The 23,143-nt window shown below is 44.8% G+C and overlaps 1 protein-coding gene across 1 annotated transcript in view; it reads right to left on the bottom strand.

The window, feature by feature from the left end:
- Positions 1-23,143, bottom strand: part of LOC149347340 (cytochrome P450 3A12-like) — a 44,155-nt gene that overhangs the window by 3,325 nt on the left and 17,687 nt on the right. Inside the window, exons 4-13 of the mRNA XM_089585557.1 lie at positions 22,309-22,405; positions 20,061-20,186; positions 17,758-18,007; positions 13,909-14,039; positions 13,305-13,380; positions 12,087-12,162; positions 5,681-5,789; positions 3,704-3,792; positions 3,051-3,191; positions 1,410-1,575 (exon numbers count right to left, since the gene is read on the bottom strand). Coding sequence (XP_089441683.1) covers positions 1,410-1,575; positions 3,051-3,191; positions 3,704-3,792; positions 5,681-5,789; positions 12,087-12,162; positions 13,305-13,380; positions 13,909-14,039; positions 17,758-18,007; positions 20,061-20,186; positions 22,309-22,405 — 1,261 coding nt within the window. The remainder of the gene's footprint in view (positions 1-1,409; positions 1,576-3,050; positions 3,192-3,703; positions 3,793-5,680; positions 5,790-12,086; positions 12,163-13,304; positions 13,381-13,908; positions 14,040-17,757; positions 18,008-20,060; positions 20,187-22,308; positions 22,406-23,143) is intronic.

Raw genomic sequence — 23,143 nt, 5'->3', positions numbered from 1 at the left:
TGGGGTATACTTCGAACGGCGTTGTAGTGCCTTAATAGATTCTTTTTTTTTTGCACTATTTCCTTGGCGTTTTCCCTTTTTTATTCCCCTATAAAAAATCTTGTCTTATTTTTACTTTGCTCTGAGAGTTCAAGAGATTCCCGATCTTTAACGCAGTTACCGCGACCACGGTTGCTCTTCTTTTTTTCATTTACCCACGCACCCTATTGTCAATTAAAACTCTTCGAAGCAAAGGAAAAGATTTCCTGCCCATTTATTTTTGGTTGACTTATAGATTTTAACGCGTATTTTCTTGCCTCCAACCCTCTCGTTTCTGGGCTACGGGAGTGGCGTTCTGATTCACAGAGCATCTAGAATGCATGTAAGCTCTAAGATGTAGGATGTGTGATCTAAGATGTAAGATGTAAGATGTATGAGGAACGAATAGCTCTGTAACCTGCTTAAAGAGAAACGATGAAGTAATATAGAAGTTGAAGGAACTACGCACGCCGGATTCGTACATTTCTGTTAGTTTTGACAAGTGACGTCTGCATCCTGGGGTCGTTGATCTGCATGTTCGTCCTCAGCCTGACCAACGAAGCAACCTTACTCTGTTGCCTTCGGCTCAACGCTGCTTTAACTAATCGTGAGAGATTTCTAAATAGAATTCTGGAGAGGTCTTACTTGCATTGCCAGTTGCGGTAAAGACGTGATCGATCATGTGTAGTTTTTATCAAATGGAAGGGGTTCAAGGGGTGTACTTTGAAGACGTGTAGTAAGCAGCTTATAGAATCAGCAGACGCCCTATCTGGAGGTATGAGCAAAATGGCTACCACCTTGAGGAGAATCGGAATGCTGCCTGTGCAAAACTAACCACGTTTCCCGTAAGCGAACCTTTGATGTTCTATACCTTTCACTATACCTGTATATTGTGCATACCCGGTGCTTAATAAAAAAAATACGTGTTGAGCTGGAGAGTGATCCTCTGTTATATTAGCCTGTTCAATATATCAGCACAGATCGAACTATAGCCGGAGTGGTTGCCACCTGGGAGTCATTTTAAGGTAATCCTGTGCATGTGTAAAGCGTGGTGCTTTTGCACCGCTCGCTTGATTCGTCCCACTATTTTCATACGTTCGTACCTTTTCTCCGCAATATTGAGTATACTAAAATGCTTTTGCGTCTGAATGGCAACCAACCGAAAAATAATCTGGTTCACCTTCCCGACTTTCCTTTCCTATTTATCTACTACTCATGCGCCATTGTTGAATGTTGTTTTGATGCTCAACTTTTATTCAGCGCATAGATAGTTTTAGGTAGGACATCAATATGAAGGACATGAACCATTACTATACAACTTAGTAATTATCGATACAACGTGCATTTTTGCACGGGCTGTCAAGAGATCATACACTCAACGACATGCCCACCTTGTGATGCTCTTCGTCAATAGACACCTTGAAGTTTACCAGAAATTTGGCAAGCATTAGCTTCATTTGTAGAAGCGCGAAATTCCGACCCAAACATTCTCTTGGTCCTTTGCCAAAAGGCTGGAAGCTGAGCGGATGGATCCGAGACCTGTTCTCAGGGCTGAACCTGCGTGTGAATGCACCGACAAGTGTAGGACTGAGTATCTTTTTACTCGCTTATGAGAACTCAGTGAATAGCGTAAATAAACCAGAACTTGCGGCGTAATTCATTGTTACCTAAGAGGGCCTATAAACAATGCGATGCTAAAACGAGTGACTTGGCGATTAAAGCAGTATCTGAAGACCTAGGATCATAATTCCTCCGCAAGATATGTCAGTCCTGGTGATAGAGGCGATGTGATTATATCTGGGTACGACTTCATCTATTATCACCTGTCAATACTCGTCGTCAGTGCTTGGGCTGTTCGCTCGGGACACGCCTCTGGCTACGGGTCAGAATAAAGCTGGTCCGTCTAGTCCTGCCTTACAATACAGAGATATTTTAAAATTCGCGGAGTACAATATCTTATTGTATTAAGCGATGCATGGTTGCACCAATATCTATCCTGGATCATTTGCGTCAAGTTCTTGTTATCTATCGTCGACTAAATATTTCAACGCACAGAAAGATATGTGAAAATACTAGCGCGAAACTGAATCGAGAAACAAGGCTTTCAAAATGAGCAAAGTTTGGCCCAGCCACCAATTGATCCCATTTTATACCACTAACTCTAATGTTCCGCACGCAATAAAAAAAACAGCTCAAGATTGGTGCCAGACGATCACACAGCGCTTTCATTGCTCTCAGGCCTAACCTATTAGGCCAGGTTAGCTACTCTGTACTGCTCATGACAGAGCTTCGCGTCGTGTATTATATAACTTATTAGTTTCGGCGATTGCCACTGACGTCTTAGTGCGGGAAAACGTCGTGGGCGTGCAATGGCTAAGGCTTGCGTCGAAGTAGTACTAACATTTGGTCATACGTAAGAGGGCTGTATTCCCCTTATGTTATAGACAGCAAATGACGCAATCTTACATAAAACTTCAGGACTTCGTCTGTGTGATAGCCTTTCTGCTACGTTTATGGCACCTATTATCACTCATTGTCAGCGTTTTCAGTTCTGTTTGTAGTATGCTCAAGCCCAGAAACTTCCTTGTTCAATTTCTGACCGTACAGGAAGTGAAAAATTTCACCGGCTCCTCCTGAATCATATAATTCTTAGACGTTTTGAACTCATTGCGACACACGACACAAAAATAAACTAAGAGTCCTTGGTTAGCGCCTTGCCTAGGGGTTTGTACTTGTGAAACAGTTCAAGGTCTTGCCTTTTCTCTCTAAGAAAACAACACAGTGTACATTTTCCCTCGATGTGGCAACATTAGTCGCTGAGCCTAAGTTATTGGGAACGTTGTTTGAGCCCAGAATCATGTAAAGCTTTGCACGAACGAATAAGTAAAATAGAATGGCATATTATTCAGTATTAAAGATAACTAGCGATCAATGGGACTAACTCTCGGCTAATAAAAGTGCATACGCCGATTTAAACTCCATGCATACTCGGACTTCGTGTTCTTAAAGCAGTATAGCCACTACATTTGTACCTTTCCGGGTCAAATTTTTCAGGCTCCCACCATGCTTCTGGGTCGTGGTGGAGGTAAGAAACAGGCACCATGACGCTTACGCCTTTAGGAATCTTGACTCCTTCATATTCGTACGTCTTCGCGGCTCGCCGTGTCACGAACCTGAATGTGATCAGGGCGAAGTGGTCATCATTCTGTAACCATGCCGGAGCAACTCATTTGCCTTATAAAAACTAACATGGCATCAAACAGTCAGCCAGACGATGCATTAAGTTCTGGTGCTCCTCTGAGCTAGTGGCAAGGCTTCCTTAAATTAACTCGATTAGTTTTCTTTGATGCATAAAATGAAAAACGTATTCAAATCCATCCCAATGTCTTATAAAATTTGCGCACTGTTAAGACTAGCTTTCGCGTTGTAAGTTAAAGGAAATTAGCTAGAAATGAGAGATAGATATCGTAAACAAGGTTTTGGTATCACTAATGAAGTTGAAGAGTGGGAAACGTTCCAAAGCGCAGAACAGTCTAGGCATGCCATCACATTAGATAGTTCAGTGAAAGAGGATGGGTGTTCTTGGAAAAATGCAGTATTACTCGCACACTATACTGTCAGCACAACTTATCCTGCAGTGCAGGCTTTTACGTCGCATGTGGATTAGACTTATCTTGTCACTCACCCTGCATCTGCTGTGTAAAAGCGCATTGATTCATTGAGGACCATGTCCATATATTGCAGTTTTGACACGTTCTTGTCCGTGAACTCCTTCTGCGAAATATAAACGTCGCTTATTTACTCACCGTTACGTTATAGTTTGGATGTTAGAGTAAAATTACTTCCATAATCAGTATTCCTGGGCTTGTTCGAATTCTCTATGTAAGATAAAGAGTTGCAAGCCCTTATAGCCTGCAGCTTGCTATTATTCCGACGCTTTGCTGAAGTATAATGCTCTATTTGAAACATGACCATGGTGTCCGCTGCCCCGTGAGGTCGACTTCTACCTCTTTAGCTCTGCGCTTCAAGACTGTGCAAGTGGAATGTGAAAGTACTGTTGGATTTATGTGTTTAACTGAAAATTAAAAAAAACGCAATCACCAAAACACTTTTTTCTCACCTAGAATTGTGCGAAGGAAACATCAAACTGTCGCCCGAACAGTAGAACAAAAATATATCTCTAATTCTCCTTCCAAGGCAAGACTGTCAATTAAAAACAGCAGGCAACGAACGGTTCCGACGTATGGTGTAGAACAGTTGGCCCTTCAATAACCTTGCGTTCAATGTGAAAATTACTAAAGGAATGTACCATCAGCTCGTAGGGGCCCGTCGTCAGCCCTGCCTAAACGTCTCCAACATTTCTTACCTATATGACATGACGCGTTAATACCTTTCTCAAACACTATAATTTGGTGAAATGTTTGCTGTAATCTTAAAAGGCGGAGAAAATACTTTTTTAAGGAAGCAGTTACTAATTTGCAAAAACAGAAGCACACCCATGCGCCTGTTAAATGACGTCGACAAAGATCTTACGCCAACTTCGTAGTTCAAGAAAACCCTTTTCTTGTAAAAATAGCGGAGAACACAAAAAAAATCAAGTGAAGGGCTCAGTGGTCTTTCCCTGAAAAAGTTTTACGTGTCTTTTACGCTGTTTCTACACAAATGTCTACACACTTCGTTTTATTTTAGAAAAAGTTGTCCCCGAACCACGGCAGTTTTATGAATTGTTAACAATTATGCCAAAAGGTGATCTAACAACAGAAAAGCGGATATTTCGAGGTCCTTGCCGTTTCTTTATAGAACTTTTGAAGGTATTTGTTGCGAAAGCAACACTACGTGAGCCACCGAGCCGTTTTGCGTAGTTGACGCAAGGCTATACTGCGCATGCGCGAGGACGGCGCACAGCAGGCGCGCCGCCGCCGTCGATGCGCGGGTGACTGGGAGGTGCCGCCGCCGCACTCGACAGTTCCGCATGCGCAGTAGCGGTGCATAACTAGCCTGCCGGGGCCGCCGCCGCTGCCGCGCGCTCTCCATCGCCTCTCTCTCCTCGTTCCTTTCAAAATCCGCTAGGTTTAACCATCGCTAAACCACTGCCACTTTTATTTTCATCCTGACCTTGTGCCGGGAAAGATGCTTAGGTTTGGTTATTATGGTTTTACGTCCGAAAGAGACTCAGTCTATGAGGAACGCCGTAGGAAAGGGCTTCGAAATTTTCGACTACCTAGGGTTCTTTAACATGCACTGACATCGCACAGTACGCGGGCCTCTAGAATTTCGCCTCCATTCAAATGCCACCGCCCCGGCAGGGGCCCAGCCCACGTATTTCGGGTCCGCATCCGACTGCAATAACCACTGAGCCACTGCGGGGGCCTATATTTGGACGAAATATTGAGGAAATGATAAATTAACGCTTTAACCACCTTGCATCTTTATTCCTTCATTCGCCGCGAAAACAAAACCAAGATCGCAATGAAAAAATATGAAAACAATATCACAATCTGAATGCGTATTACAATAGCACAATCACGTCATTGTGAACGTGTGCTTGCGGCAGTTTTACCTTTCCTGCCCAACGAGGGCATAAATGATTTCAGCTCTGCAACATCCCATGCACGTATGTAAAAAGTCGCTTGCAAATATCATATACTGTGCGTTGCCTTACATCTGTTTGAAGAACACCCATAATTTCTTCTCGAAGCCTTTCTTGAACCTGTGGATACTGAGCAACCAGGTGTAGCATGAGTGCCATAGTACTCGGTGTTGCTTCCAAACTGCGTACAGGAATAAACAGCCAATTAATACCTGCTTGCAGGACGTGCCCTGGGATTCATTTCGCTAAATACAATAATGTACACAGCAACTCTAGGGAGTCGTTACATTTCAAATTTGTGTCTTTAAAATCCATTCCAGAGAGCGAGTACTCGATAGAAGCGTATACTTGCATTACAACATTCTGCCTTCGCGAATCTTTTCGATGCCTTCGTGTGCATTGAAGCAGTACGCGCTGGTACGTCCGACATTGTAATATGCAAGCGTCATATGGGATCCGTATCAGTCAAATCAAACGGATAAGATCGAAAAAGTTCAAAGAAGGGCCGCCAGGTTCATTCTGTCAAAATATAGATATACTGATTCCGTGACTGACATGCTACATGAATTACAACTTCCTTCACTGTCGAAACGAAGGAAGATCGCCAGGCTAAAATTTCTTTATCTTTTGCGCAATAATCACTTCAACTTAAACACAAGCCTCTATTTGCAACAGCGTTCGTGTCGCCCTGTAAGAAGCTCCCACAGTTACCAGGTTACACCCACTATGGCCCGTATTAACTGTTTTAAATACTCCTTTTTCGCCAGAACAATAACAGAAAAATTCCCTGCCTCAGGCCTTTCTGCAAATAGACAATCTCCCCAAATTTGAAAATTGCTTGTACCGTCACTTACCTGAATAGACATCCCTGTAATTTTGTTTTTCTTGTCATACGTTTTGTTTCCTTACTGCTATTTTATGGTTGTAAGCCAAAATATTGTAAACCATTAGCCCTAATCAATGTAATGAGATTTCACTTAACAGTAGCTCTGGATCTCCTATTCCCGACACTGAGGTTGCAGATGTTCTTAACACAGCATTCAGTTCGGTCTTTACTAATGAAGTCCTTGACAATCTTCCAGATCCACCATATTTTACGCACCCGCTCATGCAAAATATCACATTTCATCCCGTCGGCATAGTCAAGGTAATTGAGTCACTGAAGAACTCGTCATCTACTGGAGTGGACGGCATCAACGCCAAAGTGCTGAAAAATACTAAACATACGTGTAGCCTGTTCTTATCGCTCATATTCCAGGAATCCCTGAACACCGGTTCGATTCCACGTGACTGGCAGGTGGGCAAGGTCATCCCAGTCTTCAAGAAAGGAAGCCGATCATCGCCGAGTAACTACCGCCCGATTTCCATAACAAGCGTTTCTTGCAAAATAATGGAGCATGTTTTATACTCGCATATGGCTAATTTCCTATCGTCCGTTCATTTTTTTCACTCAAGCCAGCATGGTTTTCGCAAGAATCATTCCTGTGACACCCAACTGGCACTCTTCCTGCACGACTCACATTTAAACCTTGATCGTAATATCCCGACTGATGCAGTGTTTTTAGACTTCGAAAAAGCATTCGATAAGGTCCCCCATGGTCGTCTCTTACTAAAGTTATCGCGCCTTAATATTCATCCATGTGTTCTGAACTGGATTCGAGGGTTTTTATCTAACCGTCAGCAGTTCGTATATGCCAATTCACACTCTTCATCCTTAACACCTGTGCTCTCCGGGGTACCTCAAGGAACGGTACTCGGGCCCCTCCTTTTCTTGATATATATTAATGACCTACCGTGTAACATTTCTTCTCATATCCGACTCTTTGCCGATGATTATGTCGTTTACCGAAGCATTACTAACTCCACCGACCATCTCGCATTACAAACTGACCTTATTCGCATACAGGACTGGTGTAAAACATGGTTCATGTCATTAAATATTTCTAAAACCGTGTTAATGTCCATTCACCGTCGTCGTAATTACGTAGCGCCTAATTATAATATTAATAACCTGCAGATTGGAACATCCGAATCATTCAAATATCTTGGTGTGCATATCTCGCGTGACCTAACTTGGACCTGTCATATTAATCACATAATAAATTCTGCTAATTGTGCTCTAGGTTATTTAAGCCGTAACCCTTCACTCGCTCCTCCCCCTATTAAACCGCTTGCTTTTCAAACCTTTGTGCGTCCCAAGTTTGAGTATGCTAACGCTATTTTTGATCCGCACCACAATAATCTTACTAACGCCCTCGAATTGGTTCAGAACCGCGCAACACGATTCATTCTATCTAATTATTCCTACCACTCAAGCATCTCAGCACTAAAAGCTCGAATCAACTTGCCCCCCCTAGCCTCGCGCCGTAAGATAGCACGTCTTAACCTTTTTCATAAATTTTTTCATTCTTTGCCTCTTGATAACCCCTACATATAAAGAGCCCACCGCATCGCCCGGTTCAGCCATAGTAACGCAGTGTATCCCCTACAAGCCCATACTGAGACATTTCAGCAGTCATATTTTCAGCGTACTGCACGAGACTGGAATGACCTGCCCACCGAAGTTGCCATTATCATCAACCCACTAGAATTCAAGCGGAGCGTCGCCAACCTTTCATCTTGACATTTTTTACCATTGTTTGCCAGATACCGTCCACTCCCTCATGTAATGTCTCAACCGAGACCTTTGAGGAAATAAATAAATAAATAAAAATTTACCCAGCGTTCGTACTTTAGGTCTGTATCTGCAGTGCAAGACAGCTGTGTTGCGACGATTGTCGTTTTCAATTTGACTGTTTTGAATTGTGCACTGTTCATACTTGTGGCTGTGTGACATAACTTACATATGTATCTGTTTCCACCCTGTAACGGCCTGCGGCTGACAATATCAATAAATAAATAAAATAATTAAGAACATCGTACTTGCAGTTAATGTATATTCGAACTTTATATATCGCATCTGAAAAGTGAAGGCTAGTTGCAAAACGCAGCCGTTCTCAGCCCTAAATTATTCTAACAGTTAGTAATAAACCGACCATCGGAGCTCCCGTTGATCTATCCTGAATCTCTTTATTTTAATTTTGTGCATCCCATATTTTTTTTAGGAGTTTAGGAATTTAAAAAGAAGGGTTCTCATTAGATGGACTGAGAGAACCCTTCTGCTTCCAAAAATTACTTGCAAAAAGTTTATGATAAAGAGTCATGTAATCAGTAGTTTAAATTTCGCGAGAACAATTTCTCAGCTGTAAAAAATCCCCGCTTCATTTTGCTAAGAGAAGCAGGTAAAAGCGGCATTCAGCGACAGATGCTAAGGTATGTACATACTTTACGGCATGTTGTGGTACAGAATATCAGAGCTATCTCACATCTGTGTAGTTCTAGCGCACTTTTATTAGTTTTACCCACATAGCCGTTCTTCGTCTAGCTCTTCTCTCCGGTCCGGCCCTTAAAGGTGCACTGAAGAGGAATCTGAACTCGTCTTTTTGCCGCGGGAACTCGATCTACACGTTCCGAGCATTCTTAGAAACGTCGTCTTGTTGAGGATTTGCGGGGTCGCAGCGGAGCACCAGAGCAAGACGACCAGCGTGGCAGGCTTCTAGTTCCGAACAGCCCGTGCCGGGCGTGCGCTCCGAGCACGCGCTGTCCATAGTTATTTTTTTCTAGCGCGCGCTGTAACGCCGATCTCAGCGCTGGCGCTTTATAGCGTCGCCGGGCGCTATAGGGCCCCCCGCCTAGACGGAACGGCGAATTGTACGCGCCGACGGGGCAGAGATGGATTAGCCACAGCGGCAAGCAGGTCTGCAGGTGGGCCGGCAACAACGGAGGGGAGCTCCTGGGGAGGTGTCTCGAGGTACGCTGGTTTGAGTCGGTCGAGGGAGACGACCTCCTGACGACCATCGTGGCAAGCTTCTAGTTCCGAACAGCCCGTGCCGGGCGTGCGCTCCGAGCACGCGCTGTCCATCTTTATTTTTTTTCTAGCGCGCGCTGTAACGCCGATCTCAGCGCCGGCGCTTTATAGCAAGTAGCGATAGCCCTAGCCGCAACGCACTCCGAATCTAAATACATAGTTACAGATTCCCAGGCGGCTTATAGAAACTATATGCGTGGCAGAATCACGCCGCTAGCCTGCAAAATTCTTAGTCAATGTAGGACTTCAGCTGAACGGAAGGAATTAATATGGGTACCAGGTCACCAGGGAGTTGAAGGAAACGAGCGCGCACACGCTTCGGCCCGAGCTTTTCTTCCCCGGCATCCTTCTACGTCCTCCTTTCCTGATTCTGGCTCCCCCTCTCCGCTAACGACATATTCAGAAATATTGCAACATTTGCGCCTTGAAAGGCAGACACTTCCGAGGCCAGCTAAGGGTCTCAGTAAATCAGAGGAATGTCACCTTCGCAGGCTACAAACTATGTCTTTCAATAACCCAGCTACGCTTCACGCCATTGAGCCCGAGTCCTTTTCGGCACAGTGCAAATTTTGTGGCCAGAAGGCAAACTTGTACCACATGGTATGGGCTTGTCAGAAAAATTACAGCATTGACATCATAAATCAGCCAACGCGGGAGGGCTGGGAGGCGGCCCTGTCCAGCTCGGACCTCGAGGAACAACGAGCCCTCGTCGCCAGAGCACGGGCAGCGGCTTTCACCAACGGCGTCCCGGACTAGGGACCCGATCAGCCTTCCCTTCAACTAAGGCTTTAATAAACGTTTTCATCATCATCATAGCGTCGCCGGGCGCTATAGACTTATTGTCCTGTGTGTGGCCGATTTCGCTAATTAAATCGAATTAACGTCCGGCTCCCGCCTTTATTTTTTTAATTCTCCCCGTACGGTGGGCGGAGTCGACCAACGCGTGGAGTGCCTTTGAGGCAGCTATGTGGAGGTTTTGCTTTCGCTCTATTTTGTTTTTTAGGTTTCCGTGAATAAATAGTTTCATTCGCAGATAATATAGCCGCAAAATAAGCCCGCAGAAATAAAAATACGCGCGGACTATTGGCTTCTACGGACTACTACGTATTACTCCACCGATGGCAGAGTGGCAAGCCGCCACGTGACTGGCTGAAAGGCACTCCAAGCGTTGGTCGACTCCGCCCACCGCACGGGGGAGAATTCAAAAAGTAAAGGCGGGAGCCGGACGTTAATTCGATTTAATTAGGGAAATCGGCCACACAGGGCAATAAATCGCAGTTTCTAAGAATGCTCGGAACGTGCATATTGAGTTCCCGCATCAAAAAGACGAGTTCAGATTCCTCTTCACTGCACCTTTAAAAGCACAGCGGTACCGATCATCCTCTCCTCGGGTGGAGGGTTTCGCAGCAGCTACCGTAGGTCGACCATGCAACAGTCCTCAACTCCCGCCGTACCATTCCTTCTCCTTCCTCTGTAACCACGTTCTGTATGGTTACCGTGGAATGCCTGCCAACACTGTCAGCAAATCCGCCTTTCACGGCAGTCCTCCCTCTCCTTCTAGGGTAATTACACTTTGGATGGTTCCCATGACAACTACGTACCAGATGCGCGCTGTCACGTTCCTGTCATAATCTCCTCCTTCAAAGGTAATCATCCTCCGGTTCGGGATTTCTCCGCTTCCGCCACATCCTCTTCCTTCCACAGTAACCACCTTCCGGATGGTTACCAGGGGAACCATCGTCCAGTTACGCGTTAAGAAAGAGCGTTGTTGGGCGAGTCGGTCAGACATTTGAACAAAGGGTACTCGGCACACAGAGAAAGGAACAAGAAGGTTAACACAACTTGTTGTGTTAAGCGTCTTGCCCTTGTCTGTGTGTGCTCAGTACATTTTATTGAAGTCCCCAGTTACGCCTTCCAATGCTCTCGCCAGAGAGCCTCCTTCCATGGTAACCCTCCTCCTCCTTCGACGGTAGGTACCCTCCGGGTGATTTCCGTGGCAACCGCCGACCGGCTGCGGCCTTCTTACACTCTTGCCATACTCTCCTTCTTTCAGGGTAGCCAACCTCCGGTTGGGTTTCCTTCGCCTTCCTGATGCCCTCCTCTTTTCAAGGTAACCATACTTCGTATGGTTCTTGTCGTAACTAGCCATTGGTTATACATTTCAGCGCTCATGTGATGCTTTCCTCCTGGCTCGGTAACCATCCTCAAAGCGGTTCCCACGCTAGGACACCCAACGCTACGCCGACGACTGCTACAAACTACGACAGACTAAGACGTACTACGACGACGCGAAAACCAGGAACGGGCGCTTAACAGCTATCATTGTAAAAGTACTTGGGCATCTACTTGAATGCTGTGTACACTCGCATGAACACAAAATATCTAAAGCGTCCTTCTTCATATAGATGTGTTTGTAGCGCGAACATTGACAACTGTAAGGAAATTGATGCAACAGTGTGCCTTCTTCAGCAATACACTTCTCTCTCCACTAACAGGTAAAGTTTGTTTAGTATTGTTATGGCAGTCCCACTGGTTCCGAGAAAAAGGCCTAGCACACTATGTAATACGTACCCAGCAATCAAGTACAATGCGGAATTGGCAATCACTTCGTCTTTTGTTAGCGCCAGCTTCGTCTCTCCGTCAAACCCTGTTTTAAATCCAGAGGAAAACCATTCTGTTAACACTGCTCACGATTCCTGTCTTCGAAACTTGTGAGAAGAACAGATCAATAATGTCTGGTGCTTTAAACTAGCAGTCGGTCTCGAGAGCGTTGAAAAAACTTCCGCGGACTTGGGAAGCACGGGCGGCTGGTGTTGGAATAGTAATATTCCAGGAACTGGGGACTCGTGACAGAAGCTGATATACTCAATTTTAGAAAAAAATGTATCTATAAACGTGGATTTACGAATTCAAGCCATTAGTACACCATAAAGTTAAAATGCTTGAGCTCCGGTTTTACTGCCTAACAGTCGGAAACCTTTGATACTGACTCGGCCGAGGCATTGAGCGCCGCAGCTCTGTAGGGCTTCCAGGGAAAGACTCGGACATCGCATTTCGCTTTGTACCAGTGTTACTGTTTCTCCCTCCCTTTTTCAGTTTTATTCAGAACGCTTTGTTGAGAGCATCTCTTTTTATCTGTTTTGGGTGCTACTTTTCTTGTCCCAATTGTTTCCAGTGTTCTTGCCTACTCTTTTTTTAAATATGCTTCCTCCTGGGAACCTGTTCTTGAATATGAGTTGAACACTGCCTTTTGATACGAGTATTATTTCAGTAAATTGTGTTCTGCGAGTTGGAGTGCTGCCGCATTTAGTGCCCCTCCTGTAGTTTCACACAATGCAAACGACTTAGCCGCTTCCGTAGTAGTTTGAAGCTTTTTCTTTTTCTGACTTATCTTCTCTTGAGTTCGTAGAAATTTAGAGCTAAATCACGTACTACCTTCGAAAGGGGGCTTTTAAGGGCATTTTGGAATGAATAAATGAATAAGAGCTAGAGCCGCAAAAACAGCGAACATACGACTAACGTCAAGATCGTTTCTACTATGCGCAGACGGAATAAGTGCTAACGACGGACAGTAGGATCGGCAGTGTTTAGCACTTCCATCAAGGCAGTGTAAAAATATATTTCCAGAAATTACGAATTTTAAAGCGCCGATAAGGGAAGCGGATAACAGAACTATGAAGAATCCGCTGCTCTTTTCTAGTGACCTGTATTAAAATGCGCTTTCAAAATTCGGAATTCTTTACGGACTAGTCAACGACACAGCCTGGATAAACCAAACACCTCGCTTACCGTGCTTGCCGTTTTCAAATAGTTCACCTCTGGTCTCTTTATTCAATAGAAGTTGCAGCACGTCAGCCTTCTGGTGCTGCGAAAGATTTGATTTGAAGCAAAATATTCATCTTCAAGAAAAATCATAACCCGCAAACAGAATAGATATCACGAAATCAGAGAACGCAAGAAGAGCCGACTTTCCGTTTCCGTTTCCGAGTTTGAAGTTAAAAGTTAGCGCTTATTCTGCGTCTTGTCACCTTCAGTCCGGTTTCTGGTTATTCGCCGCGTATCGTTTGTGGCAATGAACCGCCGGCTCACCCAAGATTGTTGAATTCGCCGTTCGTCTCATACCTGGAACAGCTGGTCTCACCTGTATTTTTTTTTTCGCAAACAACCTTAAGTGTCGTAGCCGTCAGCTATCAATCAGCAGTAGTAAAAAAAATCTGAACATTTAGCGCGCACGTGAAAACTCATGGATGCATTTCAAAGCAATGGTGTTTAATCACTCCATAGTGACATTGGGACCGTTTTCGTGGATTGTACTTCATTTCCTGTTCTTGATTTTGGCCGTCAGTCGAATCTTTTCACATGCTGCTAGAGGTACCAAATTTCACATGCTTACCAGTGCCTTCGACCTCCTTTCACTCAGGACAGGTTCTATGAACTTAACGGCCCGTGCGAAATAAGGAACCACAATGCGTGACGTCACCCAGGCCACAAGAAGCCATAAGAGGCGTAGCTCCGGAAAGCAGTCTGAAAAAATGAAACGCCACGTCCGGATGTTTTAGAATGAGCTATATATCTCGAACAGCTGTACACGACACGATTAGAAACAAACCTACTAAAAAGCTGTATGATGCAATAATCTCAAGGAGGCTTTGACACACAAATTTCGTTCACCTTTTTCTCTAATCAAAATTCCTTTCTCTCTCTCGTTCAGTTTGAATGATACTGTAGGGCATTCGTATGAGAAGTGCATAACTTTGTAAGAACGCTATGCGTTTTTGTGACTTTTGTATCACAAATCTGTTTATGTGGTTACTGCCTCATACCGCTTTCTTACTAAGGAAAGTAGTACATATGAGTACGACGATGACTATACATGCGATTCCAGCAACATAGATTAATAAAAGTTCCGCACAAGATGTTCCTTAACATCGCTCTCCGTTTGCATCCTTGTTAATTGGTAAGCATTACTTGGCTCATGCGGGGCGTCCGCCGAACGTGTGTAAAGAAAGTGTTAACAGAAAGTGAGCACAGAAAAAATTTACATAAAGTGTGAACACTTACATGAGCTCACCCCGAGTTACTCGGTAACTTGGTTACTTGTTAGTAACTCGGGTAAGCTCGGGTAAGTTCGCAGGAGCGCCGCGCAAGCTGCAGTCAATAAGAGAAAGCTCGGGTAAGCTCGTTTGAAAGAGCGCCGCGCAAACTACAGCCAATAGGGGAAGCTCGGGTAAGTTCGGAGGACCGCCGCGCATGCTGCAGCCAATAGGGAAGCTCGGGTAAGTTCGGAGGATTGCCGCGCAAGCTGCAGCCAATAAGGGAAGCTCGGGTAAGTTCGGTGGAGCGCCGCGCAAGCTGCAGCCAATAGGTCAAGCTCGGGTAAGTTCGGCGGAGCTCCGCGCAAGATGCAGCCAATAGGACTAGCTCGTAGCGTCAGAGGCGCGGAAAGTTGCTCGGGAAGAGCAGCATGGGTCGCACTATCCCTACGGTGGCTGTGACAGGAACAGCCACCTGTCAGTGCAGTGGCGTATCGTTTCACCACTGCGCCACTGAGCAGGTAGTGGTTAGGGCGCTCGCACCCTCTGTGAATGTTAAGTAGAGAATGAAAATTCTGCATATATGAGCATTAAGCCGCGTAGTTCCGTACGGTGCTCGGTTTGATGACGAAAGCGGACTCCGTTACACAAGCGCTGTAACCACCAACAATGGAAACAGCTGTAGTGTACAGTGCGTTTCGATTCTTACCATGCAAGCAGTCTCAGCGCCCCCGGTAGTTTTTCTTTTTTTCTTTCTACTCCAAAAAGTCGAAATTACTATGGCTGTGGAAGCTATTGTCTGATTTGGTCCCCGTGTGTAATTTAGTACCTAGTGCAGCATTGGTGCTTGCATGATGCATTGCATGTAATCAAAGGAAACATTAAATGGTGAAGAGTAAGTTATTTCTGGCTCATGGAAGTTTCGTCCAGTTACTCTCTTGTTACCTATTTCTTGATGTCGTCGTGTCATTAAGCGAAGTTCAAAAGCTAACGTGTTTTCCCGGTCATTTCAGATTTCAGAGGTGCTGTCGCTCTGATATCTAATTATTCAACATTGGTCCGAATATACCGTGTACACGCGTACACTAGCAGTATTTGTGAAAGCACACCATGCCTGGCCTTCCCTGGCCGTGGACAAACATGGTGTTCTGGGGGGAAGTGGCCACTTTACCAACAGAGCAATGTTTTTCTTTTTTGTTTCTCTATGTTTTGCACGAAGTCTTTCTACGAAGAGACTTCTCGGTTTTAAGTAACGAACTTCGCAATACTCCACACAAGAACGACGAACAGCAGAGAAACTGTGGAAATTCGGCTGAAGGGCGCTCGAATTTATACTAGAATATGTACACCCACGTTGTTTACAATGCCGAGTAAACTTTCAGAATTCCCCCCCCCCACCCCCTCCTAAAAAAAAAGTTTTTGTCAGCCTTATCAGCAAAAGATGTTCAAAAAGAAGATCCACCTATGCTCTATAAGTGTTCACTTGGACTTCCCTACTGTGCGCAAACACGCTGATGTGTGGCCTCCGAGGCTGTGCACACTACCGTTCGCTTGGTTATATCCGGTATTTACCGGGTGTTTTTTTAGAACGCGCAAAATTTTTAAAGAAAGGTAAATTCCTTTAGATTTATTTTAACCCTGGAGCTATACTGAGGGCTACGGCGGACGCCAGGTAAGAGGCAAACTACTTTAATTAGTTCGCTGATTAACTGAATACGTTAATTACCTTTGATAATTTTTATTTTAGGGGATATGTTGTATTAGCAGAATTGGAGATCGTCTTCCAAACAGTCCAGCCAAGAAAAAAAAAATTCACGAAAAAATTTCTTGCGCGCGTTATGAAGCGAGAAAAAGTCACCCTGGTAAGCAGCTTCACACTGTAACACAGCGTCTGTGAGCGCTTGTGACGTAGCTCGCTCCGCCCTGCGCTTTGTGTCAGTGCGTTTTTGTTCCAACGCGTTATTCCGTGAGTCCGCGGAGTGAAGCGAAACAAGCAGCGATAGCGCAAGCCGTCCGTCCCGGCTTCAGGTGACGTCAGCCGTGTGACGCAAAGCGCAGGGCGGAGCGAACTACGTCAGAGGCGCTCACCGCCGCTGAGTTACGGTGTGAAGATGCCTGCCAGGGTGACTTTTTCGTGCCTTGTAACGTGCGTGAAAAGTTTTTAATTAAAATTGTTTTTTTCTCGGTTGGACTGTTTGGAGGACGATCTCCAATTCTGCGAATACAATATACCCCCTAAAATAAAAATTAGAAAAACTTATTAAGATATTTAGTTAATCAGCGAACTAATTAAAGCAGTTTTCCTCTTGTCTGGCGCCCGCCGTAGCTTCCAGTATAGCCCCAGTGCTAAAATAAAACTAAAGCAATTTACCTTTTTTTAAAAGTTTTGGACCTTCTAAAAAATAACACCCGGTATTCGCGGTACATTCGCGACCTCAGTAAAATGGATCCACTTTTCACTTTTATTAGATAATTGAAGGCTGCGAAGGATCATTTGAGGTTGTCATCCGCAGTAACAGGACAAGGGGAATGTGTTCAAGCAGGGAGAAATGTCCTATATTCTAATCCCTCTTTACTAGCTCCAGCATTTTTTGAATGCGTCACACTGTTCTGCCTTCAACCGTATGCGCTTGCTCTCGGGGAAAACGCCACTCATGACGAAGCAAATGTAAAGAACCTCTGGCAATTCCTAAGACACTGTACGTTTTTGGGAAAGTCGGTCGTACATAGTTAAACGAGGGACCGCGCAATACGAACATGGAGGGGCAGTGCACAAAAACAAGCGAAGGACACGTGCGCCTGTACTAGTGCTCTTCTGGTCCTTGTTTGCCTTGCGCATTCTCTTGCTTAACTGGTTTGGTTTATGATTTGGTTTATGGGGTTTAACGTCCCAAAGAGACTAAGGCTATGAGAGACGCCGTAGTGGAGGGCTCCGGAAATTGCGACCACCTGGGGTTCTTTAACGTGCACTGACATCGCACAGTACACGGGCCTCTGGAATTTCTCCTCCAAAGAAATTCAACCGCCGCGGCCGGGATCGAACCCACGTCTTTCGGGTCAGGAGCCGAGCACCATAACCACTGAGCCACCGCGGCGGTGGCTCAGTCTCATGAAGTCTGACCAGGTGTACTACTTTAAACTATCTTCATGACACTTCTGGACACGCCAGAAACTCAGAGTTAGGTGAAGGGTAAGGTAAAGCTACTTACTGGACCAAAAAGTCACGCCTTGAAAAGGCAGGTTTCGCACCAGCCTTATTGCGCCGTCACCCATCTGGTCGAGGGGCCCACCTGGAGGACTGTTCTGTACATTAAGGTCGACGCCATAGCCAACCTTAAACATGGTGTCCATGCTCATGCGTCGAAAGACCTTCGTTAGCTCTACGGCCTCCCCAGATTGGGCCTTCTTCTCAAGGAAATTTATCGTAATGTCCGTGCACTCGTCAATAATGACGAAGATCTGCGCCATGAGACAATGGACAATTAATGCAGTATTTCTTGAACTTCTACATATAAATATTGATAATAGAATACACCATAGGCCACGTTAACACGTTTTGGCGGGCTAGCTGGTTAAGCATCTTGAATAAACAGCGCGAACGAAGACGAGCACAAAAGACAAAGAAACGGACGACACAGGTCATAGGCGACCATAGGTCAGCCACGTTATATAGACTGGACAGGGCCAGGGCTCCTCCGATCGCCGCAAATTATAATGTATGCAGATGATACTAAAGTATTTTTTACTGGAGAAACGGCGCACTGTCTAGAGATCTCTGTTAACGATTATCTAATACAGTTATCTAAATGGCTTCACAGAAACTGCGTGGGTCTAAATATAAATAAAATTAAGCACTTAATTTTCAAGCCATAAATAAGCAAGACTGCTACTCGGTTAGTATTATATTTGAAGGACACCCACTGGAACAGATTACCGAACAAAAATTTTTAGGTGTTTGGTTCTGCTCCGACCTCTCATGGAACACATATGTTAATCAACTTGAATCAAGTCTGTCTCGTAGAATAGGCTGCATTTATAAAGTTCAACATCCAACACTCAAACGCTTAAAACAGGCGCTGTACTATTCTATAGTTTACTCCAGAATAAGCTATTGTATCCTTACTTGCGGAACGACAATAAAACTCTAATTACTACAGGCTTAATGTATTACAAAAGAAAATATTACGTATACTAGAAGACTACAAAGGAAATAAGCAGTCTCTGAGAACACAGCCATTATTTGTCAAATATAATATGATGAAGTCTGACCAGGTATACTACTTTGAATTACTGCAGTGGATCCATAGATACAGGCTACATATTGCCACAATACATAGTTCAAGTTCATCCAGCATTCGAAATCCAAAACGAAGAATGCCGCCAGTTAGAACAAACTACGGAAGGCAAGCATTATCTTTTCAAATAACTAATGCTTTGAACAGAACAGATGTGACGCAGATAGACTTTAATAAAGGTGCACAATTTTTTAAGAAATACTGTAAGAAGTTTCTTGTACAGCGGTACTAAATTCTCATTACTGTAACTATTCCCAAAAGTGTAACCTTTGTTCTATCTTACATTCCTCTTGTCATATCTTACTAACTGTGATATGATCTATTTTCTTTGCTTGGCGACGACTGTCACGGTTGCATCTATTGGGTAGAAAGTGCTAATGTGTAAAAAATGTATTGGTTAAAATGCTGTATTCAGTATGGTCCCGATGTAACACTCAATTACTGTTTTTTTTTCTACCGTCCCTCTATTGTATGGAAAATGAAATTGTCTTTAATGCCGCATGATTCTGAAAGAAAATAGCCACCTTTTGTTTTCCCATTGACTGATCCTAGGACGACTGCTTGACCGAACTTTGTTATGCTAGTTTTGTTTTATGTACATTGTGCAAGGGGCCGGGGGCCTTGTCAGGCGCTCCGTCGGTTTAGCCTCGGCCCCCTCTTGGACTGTGTCTGAGGAAACAATAAAATGAAGAAAAAAAGGAAGAAAGAAAGGAAGAAAGAAAGGAAGAAAGAAAGAAAGAAAGAAAGAACGAGAGAAAGAAAGAGAGAAAGGAAGAAAGGAAGGAAGAAAGAAAGAAAGAAAGAAAGAAAGAAAGAAGGAAAGAAAGAAAGAAAGAAAGAAAGAAAGAAAGAAAGAAAGAGAGAGAGAGAGAAAGGAAGAAATCAGATGCTTAATGCGTTTCACCACAACCATGCCTAAATGACTACTTTATAATAACACAATCCAACCCTAGTATTGAATCCAAACCCCTCGACGTATCGCGAGCATGAGCAGCGGCCATGAAATCAGCGTCAAACTGTATTATGCAATCGTATAACTTAACGCTTGCTAATTTAAATCTGTGATTTTTCCAATTTACCACTTCAGAACTTTTTTGGTTTCGAATCAGTCGCTGCTTTTAAAGAGGGGTATGTTAACCAATTGTTCACTGGCTTTAGTGCATCGGGATAACTCCTTTTCTATGTGCAGAACATGTTGAAAACTAGGAACTGCTCACCTGCGATAATTTCTTGGGCGTGAAGGCCGGACTCAGCACGGCACGCATTTCGCGCCATCGGTTCACAGGAGCGTTTACGACGAGTTTCCTGTGAAAATCGGGCATGGCCTGAACCTCGGTGATAGTCTGTAAGAGAATGTATAGTGATCGATTGTTAACCACGCTCGAAAGTTTTCATAAAAGCAGCAACGTGCTTCGTCTCAGTGCCGCCTCTGCTTAGGAATGCGCTTTGCAGTCATTTTTTTTTATTGCGAAAGCAATACTGCTCGCAGTTTGAGCCCTTCAGCGTCGTCCCGGCGGTGTAACCACGTTTGAACTCTAGCATGACCTCCGCTGTGACGTCACGCCAGACGTAGAGAGACAGAGCCCCAACTCGTCTCGTCGCGGTCGTCCCAGCGTAACCACGGTGCGCCGAGCCGCAGCTGCGCGCCGCTGCCGCGAGGAGGCGCTCGCTATGATGACGTCACGCCAGACGGAGATATATCGGGCTCCGACCCGGCTCGTCGCAGTCGTCCCGGCGTAACCACGCTGTGCGTTTCAGCCAGGCCATGTCGTCTGACATGCACAAGGCAAGGCTGCAACGATTCGTTCAAGCTAGGAAACGACAGCGAGCTGAAGAAACGGATGAAGTTGCTTTCGCATTTACCGGGCTTAACCAAGCTGAGCTGCTGTCAATTTTTTAAATGATTTCTTGCATTTTTAGTTTCTCACTGTTTGCCTATGGAGCGCATCATCTTCAGTAGCAGTACCAGTGATATAAAACCCTTCTTTACTAACAGCCTTCATGTAACGTCACAAGTCGTTGCGCTTGTACTGGTGAGGAATATCTCAAGACAAAATGGTCTGAAAAAAAAACAGACATTACGATATTTGGCGATTGAAATTTGAGGGCAGCTCTTCATACTCCACACTGCCATTGCTGGCAGGAAGCATGTTGCGCTGCTAGCCACCCTCAGGGTTCTTCCCGTAGCAGTCACCTTCCACGGCTATTGCAGTGGAAAGTGGCGTTTCCCTCTGCTACTGCCTGCCAACGCGCCACCTGGCACACGCCGTAAAATGCTACCTGTGAGGTGACGTGTTACGTCGACTACGCCGACGCCGGCGAAGGCAGGAACGGCAACCTGAGTTTTGCTTGAAAAGCAGGTGAGGTCCCTTATAACTATATCCTGCGCACTAAGGGCATTAAAAAGCGGAAATTCAGGGGGAACTTTATTGACCTAAAGTGCGGTGAGGCGAAAGCCTTAGGCACGGTGTGGCTGCTTGTGTCACTGATGTGTGGTTAAGATGTTGAGCTTCGCCTCTAAGAGTGGAACGCGGCAGCGTCTTGCAACGCTGCCAGGGAGTCCAGAGAACGCTAGCGCCCGTTCGGCTCTACGCATTTCTCGTCGGTAAAGTGGTCATTGAGGAAAGGAAATCTATCTGTATCTGTCTCGCAAATCTCGGTAGACACCTGAACCTCGCCTTAAGGGAAGGGAGGAAGATGGGAGTGAATGAAGACACCGTATTCATTAGACGCGCCTTGGTTCATTCCAAACCATCGTGCTGCCACGGCAGACTTGTTAGCTCGCACGTCTCGCACTCCTGAGACCCTGTTTCGATTCCCCAACTCCACGAATTTCCTACTCGGTCTTATTTATTTTTCTGGTCTGACTATAAAGGTTAATTAGTCTAATTTGTTATTTAATTAATTACCTAACTCAGTCCCACTTACTTCGAGCATCACCATATCATCCCTTTGACTGGTTGCATGGTTACTAGCCAAAATACAATTGGCCCCATTTGAAATTCGCGCACTGTGACGTCCCGACCATTTCGACCAATTGAAAAGCGTGACATTTCGGTCGACAACTCCTGCTTAAAACAATGAGGCATTAAAGGCTGCCACGTTAATAAGTACAAAAATATTTTTGCATTACAATGTTCCACAGACACCCCTTCCAGTCTAATACAACTATGAGGGATTCATACGTATAAGGAAACGACAAAAATCTTTGAGCAAAGCCAGTTCCATCCCTATCATCAAATGCCTAAGTCCCTTGGGGGGGGGCAGGTAGAATGTTTGCGGTAGTAGAGTGTTGGGTAATACTTATTGTCATACTATGAAGCCACGTAAGCGGACGAACGAGCAATACTGAACGTTTTTGTGCTGCCTTTCATGTTGCGAGTATGGGAGCTATCCCACAGAGAATGACGGGTAGTATCATTAACAGTCAAGTTTCGTTACCCAACTCAATCTTCATGTTCTCACCCCTCGTTCCGCAAAATTGTGGAAGTCCTCGATCTCTACTTTGCTCAAGAGCTTCAGGTCGTTGACCAGCAGAAAAGGCAGGGCTCCGTTGTAGAACCTACATGTGATACACCGCAAGGAAACAGTTAGTACGTTGCGCTCACTGTTAGGGTAAGGCTTAATTACTCGTAGTACTTCGAACACCTTCTCTTTTTAAACATTCTCAGGCCATCAAGCTGAATGGGGCAGGATAGCAAGATGTAATGTTTAAAAAAAAACGCTGTGCCAGTTTCTCTCGCCCAGCAATCATTAAAAATTGCATACGCTTTATGAACCTTTAGCGGTAAAACTAGCCAGTGGCAGCCACTCCCGGGCCCCGCTCACGTTCTGGTCACTGCTTTGTCACGTGTTTACATTTACGAGAGTTTCTATATTTGCAAACCTGGCGTAACAGTTTTTCCTTTTTTTACATCCATCCGTACTATCTTAGGTTTCGTACATTGAGTACATGACGCCATTAAGTAAATATTTCTTGCGAGTTGCAATTGGCGCAACAGGACAGCGATAGTTGCAGAACCATTGAGGATATCAAGCGAGCTTTGAAAAACGCAAAAGGACCCAGCTCAATTTAGCGCCAATGCCGGCGCTTCGACATGTGACACATTTGTTCTATGCCGTCTTTTGCCGCAAAAGGCTGCGCCCCCTCAGCAACAAATGAAAAGAAAATATGCTTGCATGACGCGTTCCCTCAATTTGGGGTCATGATGTCGCACGTATGTACACGTCGCGAGGCGATGGCAGCTCAGGTCTGTCTCCAGCACATTCCAAACTCCAATTTAGAGTAACGTTTCAGAGG

The sequence above is a fragment of the Amblyomma mixtum genome, chromosome 4 (assembly GCF_055824585.1).
Source record: "Amblyomma mixtum isolate Tamu chromosome 4, ASM5582458v1, whole genome shotgun sequence".
NCBI classification, from domain to species: domain Eukaryota; kingdom Metazoa; phylum Arthropoda; class Arachnida; order Ixodida; family Ixodidae; genus Amblyomma; species Amblyomma mixtum.
This window is presented reverse-complemented; position numbering and strand designations above follow the sequence as displayed.